Source organism: Prionailurus bengalensis, chromosome B1 (genome assembly GCF_016509475.1).
Source record: "Prionailurus bengalensis isolate Pbe53 chromosome B1, Fcat_Pben_1.1_paternal_pri, whole genome shotgun sequence".
NCBI lineage: Eukaryota > Metazoa > Chordata > Mammalia > Carnivora > Felidae > Prionailurus > Prionailurus bengalensis.
Genome location: NC_057344.1, coordinates 180,929,006 through 180,950,533, shown reverse-complemented (window position 1 = coordinate 180,950,533; position 21,528 = coordinate 180,929,006). Strand labels below are relative to the sequence as shown.

General features: G+C 35.5%; 1 protein-coding gene across 6 annotated transcripts in view; it reads left to right on the top strand.

Moving 5' to 3' along the window:
* Positions 1-21,528, top strand: part of PCDH7 (protocadherin 7) — a 422,884-nt gene that overhangs the window by 250,919 nt on the left and 150,437 nt on the right. Inside the window, exon 3 of one of the 6 annotated variants that reach the window (XM_043572818.1) lies at positions 9,489-9,899. The exons of the other annotated variants lie outside the window; for them this stretch is intronic. Coding sequence (XP_043428753.1) covers positions 9,489-9,598 — 110 coding nt within the window. The 3' untranslated portion in view covers positions 9,599-9,899. Of the gene's footprint in view, positions 1-9,488; positions 9,900-21,528 lie in introns of those variants that run through there. 6 annotated transcript variants of the gene reach the window in all.

Genomic DNA, 21,528 nt, shown 5'->3' with positions numbered 1-21,528 from the left:
TCAGGAGAGCTGTTTTTTCAATTCTGGCTCAATCTTCAGAATGTCTGTTTACTTGGGCAATAGACTTTTCCTTTTTGAGCCTTAATTTTCTCATCTATAAAATGAAATGATTATAGATCACTGATTATTTTCCAAATACTGTTTCTGTGCTACATTCCAGGTAAGAATTATTTCAAACCTCCAACAGTAGAATCTTAGCATTAGTTTGACAATCCACACAACGCTGCCGTCAGCAGGATATAAACACTTCCATTGATGAAAATATTTTTGTATTGAAAAGTGCTGTGATTTAGTGGGAAATTATGATTTGGTTCAAATTCGCCTATGTTCAAATCTTTACTTAGCTATGTGATCTCAGGCAAGTTAAACTTTGTGAGCTTTGATTTCATTATTTGCAATAAAAATTGGAATAATAGTATGTTCAAAGTTTTTGTGAGGGTTAAAAGTACGAATTACATTATGCAGTAATATTTGGCACTTAATAAGAGTCCATATGCTTCGTTGCTTTAGTAATATCTATAATGAAATACATCCATAATTAATATACTACCTATGAATGTTTGTCAAAAATTAAAGATTTTTTTTTTCACTCTTTGGTAAATAATACTCAGTTTTCACTGAAATTAAATAAAGGAATAGACAGGCATCTTAAATATGGCAAGAGAAATTATCTCTGGACATTAATACAAATAATGTCATTATTAAACAAAACCACAAAACAAATCATATTTGGGACACTTCTAGCTAATAACAATTTTTACGGGTGAGGAAAGATTAGTGCATCGTCAAATACTTTGAAGGAATGCTCCCTTAAAAAGTATTTTGACACGACCCGAAATTAAAGCTTAACCTTTGACTGATAATTTGTTTAATCCTTTTGCTAAATAAGAAAATGTTAGAGATGATAATAAACAATGAGATGATCAACGTTACAAGCTCCAGTACCAATTGACTCTCACTCATAGGTCAAACGTGGTTTGACATTTGTAATATACAGTGCTATGAAAACAGAAAGTATGTTCCCTTCCAAACCACACCAGAATCTTCTCTCACTCTGAAACAATACTCTTCTGGCATGCACATAAGGCAGGCAATATCATATGATCTGTAATTCCAGTCTTTATTTTATTCTCCTTGCCTAATATTGTTACTTCTCACTTCCATATGTTTTGATGTCCAATTAGATGCAAGGGCCCTTGAAGTCAGGCACTATTTTGTTACCTTTGTATCTCTTCCAGTATCTGATCACAAGCATGCATAAAATGAATTACGTTCTTTAGTGCTTATTGGACCAGAGTTTTCAATAGTGAATGTTCATTCCACACAGACCATTTCATCTGTTACCTTACAGCGAGTTTTTATTCACAACCCTCAGTCTGATGATGTTTATTTTCCTATACACAGGTATGGCATCATAGCCCCCACCCTGAGAATAGGTTGAGACATTGCTATAAAAGAGAATTGTTGTCACAGTGATAGGAACAGTTTCAACAATTTTACCTCCTTTGTTTGGACTATTAGACCAGCAGTGTTAATAGTTTTCAGGAATAAGTAACCTTCTGATTTCTTTGTTTCCTCATATAAAGGCTAAATATGCTTCTTTCTTTAAGATAACGTAGGGTGTTAATATTCACTTAACACCTTATGAGTCTCAAGTAAAATAACATTAGGCATAAAAGTATTCAACATGACTATTTACATGAGAGCTTTCTGGTAACAAAATACACATTTTCCTAAATATCAGACCAATAATTCAAACGCACTAATCTGAAACTTACAAGATCAATATTAAAACTGAGATGTTATAAGTAGTGTAGGTTTTTTTGTTTGTTTGTTTGTTTTTTGTTTTTTTGGAGAGAGTGTATTCAGCTACTAGGGACAAACATGGGTTCTCTTTACATGCTTAATGCAATTTATCTAGGCAATAGATAATGTAAGATATAAGATGAAGCCAAACATGAACAGTAAGAACTGTTTCTAATTTCAATATTCATATTATGTTTTCTCCAGTGGATTCTGAAAAGAAGAAAACACAAGGCTTATAAAGAAAAAGTGAATGTAGGGTATCCTACTCACCCAGATACAAGTGATTGATTCATTGTTGAATGAGGGAATTCTAGCAATTGTAATTAAAACTGTTTATTCTTTTTAAAAATTTTTTAAAATGTTCATTTATTTTTGAGAGAGACAGAGACATAATGCAAGTGGGTTAGGGTCAGAGAAGGAGGGAGACACAGAATCCGAAGCAGGCTCCAGGCTCAGAGCTGTCAGCACCGAGGCAGGCTTGAACCCCCGAGCTGTGAGATCATGACCTGAGCTGAAGTCCGATGCTCAACCGACTGAGCCACCCAGGCGCCCCTGAAAACTGTTTATTCTTTTAATTCCTAAAAGCTACCTCAAATTTTTCAGCAATTCTTAAATTTTTAAAAATGGAATCAGTTTTGGTTTATTTCACATAGACTAAATATAATTTCTAGCAGAATATGCATTTGCCTATTATTTTGTTTACTTATAATCATGAAAGATTAAAGAAAAATAGAGCTCCAATGGCTGGAACAGATTAACCCTCACCCATACCTAATTTTCATATTTGCTATTAATATAATTACTATTAATATCACCATTAACTACCAGGATCAATAATTTATTTGTGAAGCATTTTAAAACCACCAGAAAGTGTTGTATCATTTAAAGGCTTTATTAAGTTTATTGACAGTAGATTATTGTTAGGAAACATATTTCATTTTTGGATGCCTAGATTTATGACAGATTTAGTTACAAGGGAAATGGATTTGATGGATAACACAGGAGGCTTTGAGCTGCATGAAAAAAATATCACAATTTTTCATAATATTACTGTCTCACATTGAACTATCTGCTGCCTTGCTGCCCAAGGTTGAAGCAAATATTTTATTAGAAATCAAATCAATTTTAGACAATAAAAAGCCCCTCTTATATCACTGAATAAAGTACAAGCTCCTCGATCCTCTTTTAAATTAATAGAATATATCAGTTTATGTATTATAATACAGCATCCAAGAATAATAAAGGATTCGGTCTTCACCCTTCTTAACCTTGATCCTGTATATGAAGACTTCTGATGCCAATGCCGATCTGATACGGAAAATGCTTTGCGCTCTATGTCACCGAGGTTTTCTTTTTTTCAAATGTTAGCTCTCTTCTTTTTTTTTTTTTCCCCCAGCATAGAGGCAGTCAGAATTCATCTCTCTTACACTTTTGAGTACCATTCACCTTTGTGGGCCAGGCTCAGTTCTGTTTCTATTGGTGGTGCATGGACGGAGGGCTGCAGGGGCAGCAGAGCAAAGGGCGGTGTGCAGAGGAAGAATGGGGAGGAAGGTTGAGTCATGCTCTAGTTTGTTCTCACTTTCCTGAACATCTCTCCTTAGAAGAACTTCACAAGCCTTTCCAGCACATTCTCCCACCTACAACTTCCCTCTCAGTTTTTGCTCACATCACGCCTTCACCTCGCGTTTCCTGGCAGATCTGCTTACATTCTGGAGTTTTCTCTCAGGAGAGCCCACAGTACGTCCTCGCCGAGAGGAGACAGAACCCTGGTGCCATTAAAGCCTGACACCGAGGACTGATTTGATTTTCTGACCAAAGTTATCATTGCCACCCAGACTTCTTCTGAAATCCCTCTTCAAATTAATTAGCAAAATCACTCCTAACCCTTTGCGTAATTTTTATGACCTGTTCTACGTTATGCGTTAAGACGCCATCGAGGGTGTCAGAATTTCTGTTTGTTTGTTTCTTTTTTTCCAGCTGCTTTACTGACCTCACGCACATTTGACGGTAATGTTCCCATCTGTTCTTCTCCTTCCGCCACCTCTTCTGCTGTCTTTCGCATCTCCAGGATAGGACGAACACTTGGGTCTAGTTCTGATAGCACCTGGAACATTCCTGCCTTTACGGCTATCCAGACATCTGTAGACTCTTGCTAGGATCACGAGGGTAGCTGCGGGGGCTTCTTTTGTAGCTTTACTTTGGTCCCTGACTACTTCTACACAAGAAGTCAAGGTGGACCTACACTGGCCAGACAACTTGGAAAAAAAAAGATTATACCATTTATTTTATATGCACACATATCTGTATGTACGCATGTATTTACTAATCTCTAGCTTCATCCCATCTAATCTGTAATTTAGCTTTCTTTTCAATGGAAAAGGAAAAAAAAAAGTATCTCATTTTCAACTATGCTTAGTATGGGACATCTGGGTGGCTTAGTCCGTTAAGCATCCAACTTCGGCTCAGGTCATAATCTCAAGGTTCATAGGTTCAAGCCCCACATCGGGCTCTGTGCTGACAGCTCAGAGCCTGGAGCCTGCTTCAGATTCTGTATCTCCCTCTCTCTGCCCCTCCCCCCCCCCCCAAATAAATAAACATTAAAAGAATTAAGCTATGTTTAGTATGAACCAAAGTATGTTTCATATTCATTGGACCAAGATGAAAAATAATCTCCAAATATTTAAGGGACAGTGATAATTTGTCTTAAAGTCACTGCATGGACTACCATCTAACCTTGAAATCAACTATGCTATTTGTTTCATAAAGAGCTAACTTAATTTATGGAATGTCAAAAAAGGTCTGTTTTCACTGATTGCCATCAAAACTCCTCACTGAATTTACATCTTCCAAAATAACAGGAAAGCCAACTTACCAGGATTAAACCTGTAACCAGATTATGTAACAGCAAACATTTCTGACTCAGAAAACGACTGCTGTTGTACATTTGCACGATCACTGATGGTTTTATGTCTCATCAGTTTGTATCGCAAGCAACGCAGGTGAGATTTCTTAACCCTTAGAATGTTGACAGATTTTTGTTTCTAAATGTATGTATCTATGTGACCTAGTCCAAATCAAGGGGCCATAATCAGTATGCATTTCTTGTAGAATGGAAACATAAGTGACATTTTGAAATATTTTAATTGCATGTTCAAAAGTGCTACTGGATATGCCAAAGTGAGAATAAGATCTTGAAACTAATTAATGTGGCTTCATTTATCAAGAGCACTGGATCTGTTATAAATGCTAATAATAGCATTGTAACAGTATATTTCCGTTTGTCTGTTGATATTCAGTGCTGTCGGAGTGCCCCACGCCACTGAATCGAAGAAAGTCTTTGTGTAGGTTTATAGAGCATTCCACTGGCTCTATGGTAAATTCATGAGACTGCCTAGACTAGGGCTTCTTGCAGTAGGAAGTAATGATCTCACAGTAGTATCTATTGTGCTAAGATTGACGCACTTGAGAAAACAATTATGTTCGTTGTTTACAGAGCTGAGGGTTAAGGGAATCAGTAAAACACACTTGAAGTTCAAATACATTGGGGTGCCTGAGTGGCTCAAACATCCGACTTTGGCTCAAGTCATGATCTCACAGTTTGTGGAGCCCCGCATTGGGCTCTGTGCTGTAGGCTTGGAGCCTGCTTTGGATTCTGTGTCTGCCTCTTTCTCTGCCCCTCCCCTACTTGCTCTCTCTCTCTCTCTCTCTCTCTCAAATAAATAAACGTTAATTGTTTTTTAAAAAGTTCAAATACATCAATTAATAAAAGTATAGAAAATACAAAAAAAATAATTGCATGACTATTCTTTGAGGGATCAAAATGCAAAGGTTAGTTTTAACACAAAGTCTTGCGTTATCACTAGGGACTACACTGAAACAAAATCTTCAAAATGTCATTCTTGGGTTCTTGGATTCTCTCTTTTAAACATCCAGGAATCTTTGCAAGTGGAGTGTTTGTCTGCCATTGCCATTGTGAATACATACAAAAGGAGTGCTGGATTAGGAATTCTAGATTTGGTCTTGAATCTTCCATTTCTTGCAAATGTCTATAAAGTATGATACACAGGGCCTATCAGAGACTAGACCTTCATCCATCTCAGTTGAATATCCTTTGGCTTACTCAGTTCTCACATTGAAATAAACATCATTCCCAATACTTGGAATTAGTACACCTGAGATCGAATCCCAGCGCTGCTGCAGGATGTGTGACCCTGAACAAAGCATTAACCCTTTTGTCTGCAGTGTTCTCATTTGCAGCTTGAAAGTTTGAGCTATCGAATCTTGAACAGCCCACTACTTTTCATCTAACTTTATTTTCTAGCCTGTGTAGTTTTAAAACTACAACAAATCGATGTACTACCATCTTCCTATCCTGCAACAAACTACAATGGTTTTCAATGCAAAATGTCATCATCCAAGGATGTGCTAATTATTGTGACCTGCTTAAACAAGAGCTTAGTCCTATGTGAGAATCATCTTGGAAAACTTCATAATTTCCACCTGGAATAATTAAGAGATATGAGATGGGTATTTTTAATCTTTCTAAAAACAAAGCAGATTTAATTCCCATATTGAGTTCTTTAAAGTTGAATTCTCCCTTCTATTATTAATAATTTCTATTGAGTTGTAGACATCTAAGTTTCAGTTTTGTTTGGCCTGCAGTGGATTTCTCCTTGTCTTCTAAATGACAGCTACTGATTACATTAATATTCAGATCTCCATCCTGTCTTCTCAAAAGGTCAATTTAGTCTTTTTTTTTAATTGTCTTCATATTTCTGAGAATAGAATTATTATTATCTCACAAAAATGGTTGGTAGCTATGAGGGTCTTAGGTAAAGCATACAAACAAACAAAAGCTATTTCTACTTAGATCATCAAATGATTCATTGTTATATTGATGTTGTAGCAAATCAAAACCTTTGAGAAATGTATAGACAATCCTTATTTCGCTTGCCCCCTGCCAATAAACAAACAAATAAATAACTTTATAATGTCATTATGAAGAAATGGTTGAACAATGACAAAGGTGATCTTTGAACAATTCAATTTCTAGTATCTAAAATGTAAAATTATTAGAATGCCCTTGAAAATATCTTTGTCTTTGGGCATAATATTCTACACTACTACATTATGATACTTTACACCTACATAGAAAATACAGTTTCATAGGTTGTAGATTAGAGAGACTGACTCTTCAGTCCATTTCTTTCTGATTTTGTCATGGAAAAAGCTAATCAATGTTGTTGACTATACTCCAAAATCTTCCTCTATTCCAACTCACAGGGAAAAGCAAACAAACAAACAAAAAAAAAACAATAGCAACAATAACAAAACTTAATCCAAGGATAAAAATTCTTCCATCGATAACTGAACGTAATACTCATTATTTTGCTTGCTTACCCACCTGAACATTTTACAATTAACTTACAGATTGCTTGAAAGTTAAAAGTTAGAAGAAGATGATAAACTATATTTTGTTCCAAGTTTCCACTTGAAAATCCTTTCTTTTCCTTGTTTACTTATTTATATGTCCTTTCTGTAAGGACACCCGGCTAATACCTCAAATGTTTCCAAGTATAGATGTCAAATTATCTTCATGAACCTTATTTAGTAACTATAAAATGTGGTGGATACTATTTATAGTATCTCTGGGAAATTTTTGTCATTAGCATTTCTCAAATTATGTTACATTGTTTAAAATCATGACAATGGCTCATAAAATAGCATTTTCTTTCTTTTCCAATACACACATCAGATTAAAAGTAAAACAGATTTGAGTACATTTAATTATTTTAGTTTTTAGAAATATTTCAAAGCAAAGTAGTACCACAGGAACGTGTTTTGGTTTAAATGTTAGAACATGAAACAACAAAATAAATAATCAGTGCATAGTTATATACTGATGACCTAGAGAATACTTCTCATTTTAAGGCAATTTAGGAGTGTGTGCCAGGGAAGAAAGAACACAATGCCTCCTGGAAACATTAGGGAATATTTAATTTCTAGGGAAGGCATTATATTGAGAGTGTTGGTCATTCACTAAGTCATTGTCAGGGTGAGACTGAGCTAAAGCAGGAATGTGAATTATTTTTAAAGGACAGATTTGCAGCTTTGAAAACATGTTACTTCTTTGGAAAGCATATAGACCTGGGTTGCACAAAAATACCCATACATAAAAATTTTGTGTTTCTACCAATTTGGCCATAATGAATTACCACATAAGAAGGGAGTATTAAAACATTAGTCATTGTGATAAGCAGATGGAAACTTCATGAAAATACCATGTGATAAAAGGAGGAATGTATATTTTTGGAAATCACATTAATTTGGCATGTTTATGCCGACAAGTATATCAAAGTCACTGTATTTCCCTACATGGTGAAATATTGAGAATAATTAGACTCAGAATATCATGCTAGATAAAAAGATAATAGATAGATAGACAGATAGATAGAAAATGATCACCTACACACTCTGAGTTATCACCTACATACTCTGATTTATACATAGCTGTAAACACAATAGTCTGAATTAAATTAAAACAGAATTCTCAGAATATGAGAAACCCGACATTTTCCATATGCACTGTCATATTCCATTCTTTTTCTAATATTCATATTTCATTAGCATTTAGTACACAGGCCTTGGGATTTTTTTGAAAGTATGAATATATTTAATTTTGATATTTGTGAACAATTTATCATTTAATTTACCATCCAGGCCTACTTAATTTTGTTTGAGACCCTAAATTAATTTAAACCCCACCTCTTTTACTTATGATATGCAAATATTTTTACTTTGATGTTGTAGCAATACAAATTGAAGTTTGCAACATGAACCACTAATACTAATTTGATTACTTCTGTATTAGTGTTGAGTGCTGCAAAAATAGCAAGATATTGTTTAAAAAATGAAACTGGGAATGGAAGAACTCTTTATCTGCAGGCCCTCTGCAATTTTGGTAGTATTAATGCATGTACATTAATGCTTGATGAGTCTCATAGAGCAATGAATGCGATCTTGAAGGCAAATAATTTAGGATTTTTAGAAAACCTGAGAGCCCGATTTCTTTTTTTTTTTAAACTTGAGTTCATCAAAAAGTCTTCACTTTACCTTTTAATAGCTCAGAGAGTTTGCATCTATTTAAAATATTTATTGCAGATGATTTGGACCATGATTTATTTTTAGCAGTAAAGATGTTATCTAATACAGTGAAGGCAAGGTGCCTGAAATGTGAAATCAGTGCTTTTGGGGTGGAAGCAAATCAAGCTTTTTGAAAAGGAAAGAATCAACTAAGATTGATTGATTGATTGATCTATTTATCTAATGAAGTTAAGGGGATTGCTAATGACTTGTAATGAAAAGGATGATATAAATATCTGGTTGCAACTCAAGCCAAGTATATATATATATATATATATATATGTATGTATACCTAAAAACTGTTGAGAAACAATTTTCTCCCGCTTTTTAAAATAGAACTTAGAAATGGTGTCTCAAGTCAGAAAAAATATATATACGTTTTCTGCAAGATAGCCGAGTGCTGGAGCTGCAGTAATAATTGCTACCTGTAGTGTGCCTGCAGCGTGCATGTTGCTTGTCTGTTTATCCGTGTCTGTATAGTGTCTGTCTGTAACGCGCATTATGGCTGAAAAGTCTCTATGCTCATTAACCTTTTACAGGTGCCGCACCATTCCAAGGAACTGCAGGTACTAAAAGAATGGGCAATACTTACACAGGCCAGACACAGCTCATGCATCAGCTCCAAACTCTCCTCAGGCCTGGCCTCTGACAATGTTAATGAGTTAGACGTCCGTGACCCAGTTAAGGAAGTAAAACAGAGGAGTATCTGATATTTGAATGAGGCCTATGTTACATATTTCCACCGTGTTACCAATCAACTTACAAAAAATGATTCGATGTGAAAAGAGAGGAGAGAGATTGAGAGATACCGATCAATCATTACTTTAATCATCAAAAAGTTTTCCTCAAGGTGTGGCTAGAGAAAAAGTTTAGAATGTATGCAAATGCTATGTGACTTTTTAAAAAGATTCTCAAAAGTGTCGGTAGTATATGAAAGTGTAATGCAGGGATCAATTGCACTATAATATTGATGGATAGAGATTAATAAGCTAACAGATCATAAATAAAATTAATTACATTAAGGATTAAATATTGAATGGTTTTGGCTCGTTCTGCTTATAATTTTAATAGAATTTTTATGTAAAGCAGTCAATTAAATAAGTGCCAGCATTAAGCATTATTCTACACTTGTGGAAATTCACAATTTGTATACCCAGGGAAGAAAAATGTATACAGTGATAACCTCAAAGTAGCAGCATGATGTTTATACACACATAGATGCACATACACACACACACACACACACACACACACTATAGAAATGTTCTCAACATAACAAACATAATAACAGAGAATCTCTTCCAGAATACTATGGTTTTGATCTAAATATTCTTAACCTCCATGTGTAAAAGAAAAAGAAAGATTCTCACTCATTCTAACCAGTGTCTCTAAAAAAAACCAATTTTCTCTTTTTGAAATAGACACAAATTCTTTTTTTGAAACTTATTTTACAAATGTGTTTTTTATATACTATACAACGTTTTTAAAGAATTTAAGTCAAACACCTTGTGTAAAAGCCTTATTAAATAGGTACTACATAGACTTGAGCAAACCACTTGTAAATTCCAAAAGCCTTATTAGAATTGACAAATGTTATTGTTATTATCAAAATCATTAATGCTATTCAACATAATGATGCCACAGATACTTGTCTTTATCACTGAAACCATTTTCAACAGCTAGAAATGGGACAAAGCATAACATAAGCCTACTTCTGCTTAATGGGTTCACAATCTAAATTACCATCTCTTTCAACCTCCCATTTTAGAAATGCAAATTGTTTTATAAGTCATTTATAGAAATTGTTAAGTATAATACCCCCACCCACTTGTCTCATAATGGGTATAAAATAATTATCTAAAATTCTTTACATATATAATGGAAATTTGGTCTGGGTGGAGTAAGGAAAGAAGGCATCTTATTTATCTCACTTTACAAAGAGAGATTTTATAGATGTGATTGCTCAGGGCTTTGTTCATCTTTCCACCTTGTTCTCACCTCATGCTATTTCTTTCAGTTCAGATGTCATGCTTTTCAAATTCTGGTTTGAAACTCTTCCTCTTCCCATGTAATCTGGAAGCACTCAAGTCACCAATGAAATGTATGTCCTCAGTGAGGTCTCCTGAAATATGCTGTGAGCAGATGTCACAAGAGCCCCAGTCCCCACCCCCAGTCCCCACCCCCAGGCCCCACCTCCAGGTCAGTTCCTATTTCTTTCAGCCTTCCTCTTCATTTGAACAGGCAACTTGGTGACTGGATCCTGTTAAACATAATGTGAAAATAACAGTTTCTCTTCATCCAAAGTGCATAGTTGTGAGAGGTGGAAATAGGATGGAGATTGTACATGGGGGAGAGGGTTAGGGGGGAATATCCTTGATAAAAGCATTATTTACTTCGTCCTTCGTTCCAGTTAGATCGGGGCTCAGTGACTGAGGAAGTAATGCTTAAAATTTTACTCTGTCTTAATTTAAGTTGAAATAGCCACATTTGGCCAGTGGATGCCATATTAGTGCGGATTTAGATAACTCACGTTCTTATTTAATTGTAAAAGGCAAAGACTAAATACTTTAAATTTAGTCAGTTTGAAATCGCCCCCAAAGAATAAAACTGGTCATCATTCCTTTGGAGATTCAGTGTCCCTTCTGATGATTCCGGATGACTTATCTTGGCTCTTGTATTTCTAATCTCCTCCCTGAGATAACATAATTAAAATATATTTTGCAAATTAGGATTATATCCATGTATATGTGTCTAATTATTTATATATATATATCAATGTGTATATGTATATAAAGGTATATATATGTGTGTATATATATATATATTTCTTTATTAGGGAATAAAGATATAGGGGGACAAATATATATATATATATATATATATATATATATATATATATTGGTTTTTTTCTTTATTAGGGAATTTTGATAAAAAATATATAAAGATTTTATGTGATATTAGCCATGAAGCTATCCTTAACATTTCTCTGGTGTGATGGGTAAGGCCATGGCTTTGGAGTCTAATAGACATGGGACCAAGTTCTAGGTTCCTGACCAGCTGAGTGAGCCTGGGCAAATAATTAAGCTTCTTAAGTCCTCCATTTTTTATATTACTAGAAATAATAATGTTTTATACATTGTAGAATGGTGGTGGAGATTAAATGAGCTAATGACAGAAAGCATGGAGCATAGTGTTTATTTTGGAAATTCTAGCTGGTCTCATTCTAAATGCTACAAAAAAGGTCATATGAGTACAGCATATCCTCAAAGAGAACATTTTTTTTTTTTAGGTTACTAAAAATGGATAATTCCTAACCCAGCTGAAAACAGTGCCAGTAGGTTTTAGCATTTCCTTCTCCACTGGCTACACAAAGATATGGGGTGATCTTGAAGGATGCCTCAGTATAATAACAATCTTCTACAGTTTGGGGAAAATGATACTATTTTCAAGGGTTGAAAGAACTGTCCCAAAGAAAAAGAAATAAATGTAATACAATGATTCTTCCTCTTGAGCTTCTGGTGTTAACTTTTAACAGTAAAATTGTTGAGCCATGTACCTGTTGGCTTTCAGATAGGACCAATTTCTTTATTATAGCCAAACGTAGGGAATGGTCCTTGTAACATGAGAGGACTTCAGTCTGTACTCTTACAAATCACATCAGCTGAAAGAGAAGGATGTGATGTTACTAACTGCAACAGAAAAAAGGAAAAAAAAATGACTGACACTAAAATACATATACTATGTGCTTCATTCCCAGTCTTCCAACTACTATCATTAACGTCAATGGCCAATGAGGGCAGTTGTCCCACTCTTTTTGAACAATTTCCAGACATCAAACTGCTATTCAGACCCTCCTAAGATGTTCTCTTCAGCTCACTTCAGCTGTACGTAAAAATGGAAGAAGTGAGGTGTGCACTAGCCTATGCTTCTTCTGATCCTATTTTCTACATTTCCCATGGATGGAAACTATACTTGACATGCTTGTATGTAAATGTAAGAAATAAGGTGTTCATCTGCTTTGACATCAGGTTATGATGTTTTTGCCTTTCCAAAGTGAGTCATGGTGCTCAGTGGGTTCAATGAATCTATAACCTAGACCGAATTAAAATACGTAGAGAAAGAACCATCAAATTGGCAAGATACTATAGAGACCGGTAATGATGATGAAGGACATCATTCATAAAGTATAATACATTGCTAACTGTAGGGAAAACCTGCTCCTAACACACTCATTAGACAATTGTCAAAAAAAAAAAAAAAGCATGTCCATATCTGGGGATCAGATCCACTGTCTTAAGATTCTGTTACAGCTCTACAATAGAAACAGATTAAAGCCAGGTGAGGGGGAAAAATAAACCAACATATGTAGGTGGTTTTTTTTTTCTTTTTTTTTTCCTTTTTTTTTCTTTTTTTTTTTATTTTTGGGACAGAGAGAGACAGAGCATGAACAGGGGAGGGGCAGAGAGAGAGGGAGACACAGAATCGGAAACAGGCTCCAGGCTCTGAGCCATCAGCCCAGAGCCCGATGCGGGGCTCGAACTTACGGACCGCGAGATCGTGACCTGGCTGAAGTCGGACGGTTAACCGACTGCGCCACCCAGGCGCCCCTGTAGGTGTTTATTTTAATATTTTTAGAGGGAAGAAAATATGTTAAGAGTTTTAAAGACGTGGTGCCTGGGTGGCTCAGTCAAACGTCCGACTTTGGCTCAGCTCATGATCTCACGGTTCGTGGGTTTGAGCCCCACGTCAGGCTCTGTGCTGACAGCTCGGAGCCTGGAGCCTGTTCCCAATTCTGTGTCTCCCTCTCTCTCTCTGCCCCTCCCCTGCTCATATTCTGCCTGTCTGTCACTCTCAAAAATAGATAAACATTAAAAAAAAAAAGAGTTCTAAAGAATACCCTCATTTTAAGATTTTTGTCAAATAGTGAGGATTCTTTAAAAAAATCTGAGGTTGACATATTTACTTCATTGTAAATTAAATATAAGATTGAGATAAACTTTGAACAAAACAACACCAAAAACAAACAAACAAACAGCCTCTATGCCCACCAAATGTGTAGAAGACGGTTCTCCTGTGTGGGTGTATGTTCACAGTTTATAACATCCCCAAAATGTTTAAGTATGGAAACTAGACAAAGAAAATGCTAGGTTGTTAGATACTGGGACAGAATGTAGACATAGTCAGTGAAAAACATTGCATGGCTTATATGATATTTTCAAATATCAGTAGAGTTATTTAAGATCCTGGTAGAGGGTATCCGGGTGGTTCTGTCGATTAAGTGCCAGACTCTTGATTTCTGCTCAGGTCATGATCTCACAGAGTCCCATAGTGCCCTGAGCGTGGAGCCTGCTTATGATTCTGTCTCTCTCCCTCTGCCCCTCTCCCCCTCTCCCCCACTCACACTCTCTCTCTTTCTCTCTCCAAAATAAAAATAAATAAATAAATAAATAAATAGTAAAATCAAATGCTAGTAGGTGTATCGGCTCTATTTCGAAAAACAAGCCTAATGAAGCCCTACCACCTGTATAGGTTGAAATAAAAACCCTCGGAAGGATTATGGAGTCTCATAATCTGTAATTACTATCTTTTTGTAAAACATCCGTTTAAAATCTCACTAAGAATAAACTATGCATTTAGTCTTGATATCAAGTATCCCAGGTTGTAAGAATTGGAACCTGTAGAACTTCGCTGGCCACAGGAGAGGATGCTCTGAAGTACCTTTGCTTTCACCTGTGACACTCCGGCCACTTCATCGTCATATAGCTGAACAGATGCAATGACCCATGATGGCTTTGTGGCAGCTATGCTGTGGCATGAGTAAGCAGTCATTCAGGAATAGATGTGAAGAAGCCAGTTCATCTTATTTTAGTTTGTTTTGTGCCACAAAAATATGATTTCTAGCATTTCAGAGTAAAAATAGAGTAGGTAAACAGAAATCCAAATAGGAAAAGATAAGTGATGAAAAACAAATTTGTATGGAACCCAAAGATCAGCTTTCCAAAATGCTCACCCAAATTCATGGAAGCTAGGTAAATACCATAAAATTCTACTTAGTTATTTTAAAATAATTCATAGCTGGAGATGGTCCTGTTAGCATTTTGTCAATATCTTGACAAAGGTCAAAGTGCATATACTTTGAAGTGTATAAAAAAATCACTATTCTTCATTAAAAGCGGATACATTATTAAAATCATAGTTTTTAATTATACTGATATATTCAAAACCATCAGCAAAATTGGGTTCAGAAAGCTAAAAAGGCTCAATATATATATCTGTGCTGTCCGATAGAGCAGCAATTAGCTAATTTTGACAGTTAAGCAATTGATAATGTGGCTAGTTCAAACTTAGATGTGATGTGAGTACCACACACACTTCAGATTCAAAACTTAATACAGATAAAAAGAATATAGAACACCTCATTAATAATCCCATCATGATTACATGTTGATATAATATATTGTATATATTGGGTTGAATAAAACATTAGAATGAATGTTACTTGTTTTACTTTTTAAAATTTGCTACAAGGAAGTTTTAAATTATGTTTGTGGCTTTTATATGCAATCTGCGTTATATTTCCATTGGTCAACATTGAGAAAGTGTGTAAGTGCAAAAGAACGGGTGACTTACAGATAAACAATGAGGCAAGGGTAGGCATGTGTATGTTCAACCTCTCACTGTTAACTTTAACAAATTTTACTACAAACTGAATGGCTTAGAACAACAAAAATGTATTATTTTATACTTCCTGGAGTTCAGAAGCCCAAAGTGGATCTCACTGGGCTAAAATTAAAGTATCAACAAAGTTGTCTTCCTTTAAACCCTAAGGAAGAGTCCTTTTTCTTGTCTTTTGCAGCTGCTAGTGGCCACTTCCCACATTCCTTTGCCAATGGTCCCTGTCTCCGTTTTCGAATACGTCTAAGTCTGCCATCCTCCAATTCTCTCTCTGCCTCTTTCTTCCACTTCTAAGACCTTATTATTACATTGAGTTCATCTGGATAATCGAGGATAATCTCCCCATCTTAAAGGCAAATGATCTGCCACTTTAATCCTTCTCTTGCCATTAACCCGGAATGTTCACAGATTCCTACAATTAGACCTGGATGTCTTTGTGCAATAATTATTTTGCCTACCACAATGTGTATGCATATGTTTGTATTTAATGTAACATATAAACATATAAAAATCTATCTACCTATCTATCTTTGTCCTCTCCATGTCACACACAAACACACACACTCAAAATAAATGTATTTCTTTAGATTTTTCCCTTTGTTTCCCTTTTGGTCCTACACTTTCTTATCACTTAAGTCTTTTAAAAACTTCAGATAGTTTTTGCCTCACCCAAATAGTCATAGTCAAAGGCCAGTGCATGATAACACAGAAAAAAACAAAGTGTTTCATTTAAACTTGGTGGTTAATGAAAACCCCTCAGAATTTGGAATCGTCTGCTGTGTTTGTTCCTCTTGTAAATTAATAACTGTCACAGCAGCCATACAAAAAAGAAGGGAATGGGATTCCAGTGGGCGACCACACTGTTTTCAGCATCGATAGAAAGAGGTGAACTCTCATGAAAAAGAAAAGGCTTTGAAACAAAACCAAATAAAGGAAAGAGGAAAGGCAATTCTCTGCCTCTCCAAGAGACTTTGTTAGCTTACCACACCTGCTCGGGCCTTTTGACATATCTTGGGACATGCTGCTGTTAGTTGAAGAGTACCTCCAGAAACACAGCAGAGATTGGGTAACATCTTTTCACCTTGTCAAATACTGGAAAATTCAATCTTCAAGTATAGTTGATAAGGGATTATTTTCACCATTGCTTTTGTAATCCTGGGGGATAACAAAGCTTAATTCTAAGTGATGAGTATAGTGATTAGGGGTTAGAATTTGGCTGATTGCGGTTTTATTTTTATTATATTTTAATTTAATTTAATTTAATTTTATTTTATTTTTGAGGGACACAGAGACACAAAGAGACAGAGCATGAGAAGGGGAGGGGCAGAGAGAGAGGGAGGCACAGAATCCCAAGCAGGCTCCAGGCTCCGAGCTGTCAGCACAGAGCCTGACGTGGGGCGTGAACCCACAAACCGTGAGGTCATGACCTGAGTCGAAGTCAGATGCTTAACCACCTGAGCCACCCAGGTGCCCCTGGCTGGTTGTAGTTTTAAATAAAACAAAGACTTTTTCAAAGATTTTAAATTCATTATTTTAATGTAAACCCATCTCTGAAAATATACTCTGACTTGCAATATTTAAATTGTTTTCTTCTTTTCTTTCAGTAATGAAAATGATTTAATGAATCATTTCAGTAATGAAACTGGATTTTAAAACTTTAATTTACCCTATCTATTGGACATAGCTAAAATGGCGGCTAATTGCCACAGATGTATAACAATAAAATTAGTGAACCTTAAACATGATGATATAAACACATGCCGGGCATTTTCTTTCTTCCTTTTTTTTTTTATTTTTCTTCAAACGAAAGCAATTAAAGGAGCAATTTTTCAGAAACTTTATTTTTGAAAGCTTTATATATATATTATTTCCATGTAGGTACTTTTTATTGGAAAACGTACCAGCTAAAGATAGATATAATAAAATTAAATGATCGAGAAAGGCAAATAAATTTATTTTGTAATTCTTTGTAACGTTTCATTCTTTTTATCATTTTATAAATATTTTTTAAAATTATAAAAGTGATATTAATAAGTCGTGATATAGAAAGAAATGCTTTTTCCTATAAATTTAGTCCCTAATAATTTCAATCCCTGGTTAGATGAAGCTTTAATTACGTTTTAAAATGCGTTTAGTAGAGGAGATGTGGGAGAGATTTTAATAGATTTAGAGTTCAGACTATGTCTATATTATCCAAAGTATAAATGTTGTCGGTTGTAAATTCAAAATATTCATGTATCAGGTAAGAATCTTGAAACTGAGGGTGAAGACAGGCCAAATCTTGAGGCACTGATCAAGATAAAGTTTGTATATATTTAAACAGTGACTTAAATTACACAGAAATAACCATCTATTGATTTAGATATTTGTGTCACAGAGACACATGCCTACACAAGTTGCTTTTCTAAAATCACGCAGATAATGTTGAACTCTTTCCTCAGTACAGTTCTGCATTAACACAGAGTGTTGGAGGTGATAATATATGCTAAATGATATATTTGTAATCAAGACATTTTTAAAGAACACTTAATAAGGAGAGTCAGCAGGCCAAACAAATGCTCTGTATTTTCTTCTTACTTTCATTAAGTGATGAGAGACAGAAGTAATCATAAAGTACCCAAAGATATTTAAAATTTATTTTTTAGTGGAAAATTAGGCATATTAAGAAAACAAAACAAAACAAAACAAAACAAAAACTAAAGGGACCAAAAGTAGTCATCAAACACAATAAAATGAGCAATTAAGTTGAGCTAGTACTAAGCACGATAGGAAATCAGAATAAAGCATTATGAACTTTATAGGGGAGCATGGATATATTTCTCAAGAAATATGACCTTTCAAAGAGACTTTGAAAGTTAAGTAGGGGTTGGACAGATTGAAAATAAGGTAAGCAATTTATGCAAAGGAAACAGCCTGGACAAACAGAAGAGCATGATAGATGAAAACTATAAAAAGAGGGGATAATCTTGCTTTCTGGGCAGTGGCACACCATTGGAAAGATTAAAGAGATGTAAATTAGTTGGCTAACTATCAGATCGTGTTTTTGCTTATTAAAACTGTACAGGGTAAAAAGAAATGAAATTGTACAGGCTAGACAGGAGATGGGGACGGGAAAGATGATGATGGTTTTTCATAGTTGTCTGCCCAAGACATGACGAGAGCATGATGCGATAGCCATGGACAGGGTGTGAAAGGATGTTCTAGAACAGTGCTTCTCCAAATGTGGTGCTCAGATCAGAAGAATGGACATTGCCTGGCAACTTACCAAAAATGCCAATTGTCTGGCGCCCCATCCTATATCTATTGAATCTAAATTCTGATGTGGGATCCAGCAACCTATCTTTTTAGCTATAATTGATATACACAAAAATTGTACACGATCAATGTATCCATCTTATTAAGCTTAGACATATGCATACATACCTGTGATATCAGCACCAAAAACAAGGTACTAAACATCTCCATTACATCCAGCAATTTGTGTTTTAACAAGTTCCCCAGGGAATATGAGGATTCCTAATATTTGAAGAAAACTGCCTGAAAGATGTATTTCCAGAGTTGAACCCCCATTGAGGAATTGATTAGATTTGGGGATAAGGAAGATAGAGGATTTAGGAACAGCTAACATTTCTATTATAGGCAACCAAGTGGAAAGTGGTACCATTAAATGAGATCAGATATATGAGAGGAGAATTAGGCTAGGCCAAAAAGGGTACTTTTGAAAATATTTAATTGGTAAGGAAGCTGTTGTTACTACACACACACACACACACACACACACACACATATTATATATATATGTCTCTGGTCAAATGTCATAACTGATCTTGATTAGACCAATTTGTGGTCTTTCATTGGATCAAAAAGTTTGTTCTTAATTTGTTTGTAGTTTTTCTCTACAAAGGATGAGGCTCGATAGGGGGGGCTGGAACACCAACGGAATGTGTGATATAAAGGAAAGAGCCTTGGACCAGGGGTCAGAGGACCGGAACCATGGCTGTGACCTAGAACATCTATAACCCTTCCTGGTTGTGAACACTAGTTCTGTTACCTTTGGGAAGTCAATTTCTCAGGGCTCTAAGTTTTTATTTGTTTTTTGTTTGCGTGTTTTTCGTTTTTGTTTTCATTTTTCTTCCCATCAGGACAATGGAAATAGTGCCTGTCTTTCACAATTACTGTAAAAATATAATGTGTACAAAAACAGCACCGTGGCTGGCAATAGCAGACATTTAAATGGTAGGTTCCTTTCTTCTTTCTTGGCTCCTTGGTGATTACGTACCATTTCCTTTGCATCACCCCAAAATGTAGCCAAGAGTTCGTGAATTTGGAGGAAAGGATGGAGGAGAGAGACAAACATGTTTTTAAGGATATTCTCAAACACGCACAGGAAATCAAGACCAAATTGTTACTTGGTAATTTATTTGAATAGTACATCCTTAATATAGCCTCACGTAGTTAGTTTCCTAAAAAAAAAATTCTCGAGCAATACATCTGAAAATATTTACTAAGGGGCTGCAGAAAAAAAATGGCTAAGGTTCTTTTGGAGAGACATGAGACCAAAAGATGTATTACATTTCAAATATGAAATAGCAAAGCACTGTAATGTTTTGCTCTCAGCTACACCAATTAATGCAGATGATGCTAATTAAAAGTAAATTTAGAGAGTGATTAGGTTCTCTCACCATTGTTAGGGAGAATTGATTCTTCTATAGATCTAATATGTTAAAGTAAGAAGTTAATGATATATTGATGCATTTTAAAGCACCTAATTTAGATTATAATTCTGAGGAAAACATTTGCGTTAATACTGAATATTAAAAGACAAACGTTTTCTCTCGGAAAAGGAATGGCCCCATTTGTGTAACCCTAGAGCAACGCACATGTTGATGTTTCAAATAAATTATTGTGTCTGGCTGTATAATCTCAATTTTAGTCTTATAAAACTTATAATACAAGAATTCGATTGCACATGTGCTCATTTATATGGCAGCATACAGCTGTGTGTGGCATAATAACTTTATTGAACAAAATTATGTGCTGTACAGCTTGCTGCAAAAACTTCATGGTCCCATCTGGACTCACTTTGCAATGGAGAAGGCTGAAGTGGGCACAGAGTTTATGGAATTCCAGAAGACAGCAGTAGATTTCTGCTGTCAATGTTAACACTTAGAAAATAAAGGTTCGTGGGTGTTCAAGCTGGAGGAATGCATTTTTCATACTGAAAGGGGAGTCTCGATATGGAACAAGGGTACTTTCTATGAGGGTCCTCAAATATAGACAGATATCTAGTTCATATCTGCCTGCACTGGCCTTCACTTACAATGCCCCTAACATCCTGTATCGTAAACATGATGGTATCAAACCAACCAGTTGATGTTTGTATTTCACCAAAATAGGAAGTTAAAACATCTATGCGCCTGGAAAATTACTTACTGAAGACTTCAACTTGGCCAGCATCATCTGAGACTTAATTCTTCACTTTGGTTTCTGCAGGGAAAAAGAGGAAAAGGCTAAAATAAGTATGAGGTAGATAAAATGGCCATATACAGCCATTCATTGCTTTCTTCTAATACTTTTCAACTTATGTTTATTCCTTTCTGTCTTCCCACTCCCCTTGCCTCCCTCTTCCCATCCTCCCAGACAAAACACGTGAGGGGTACCTGGGTGGCTCCGTTGGTTAAGTGTTCAACTATGACTCAGGACACGATCTCATGGTTTGTGGGTTCAAGCCCTGTGTCGGGCTCTGTGCTGACAGCTCAGAGCCTGGAGCCTCCTTGGGCTTCTGTGTCTCCCTATTTCTCTGCCCCTCCCCGCTCACGCTCTGTGTCTCTCTCTCAAAAATAAACATTAAGAAAAAATTTTAAACATGTGACACAAAATAAAAGAAACAGCACAAGGACCATC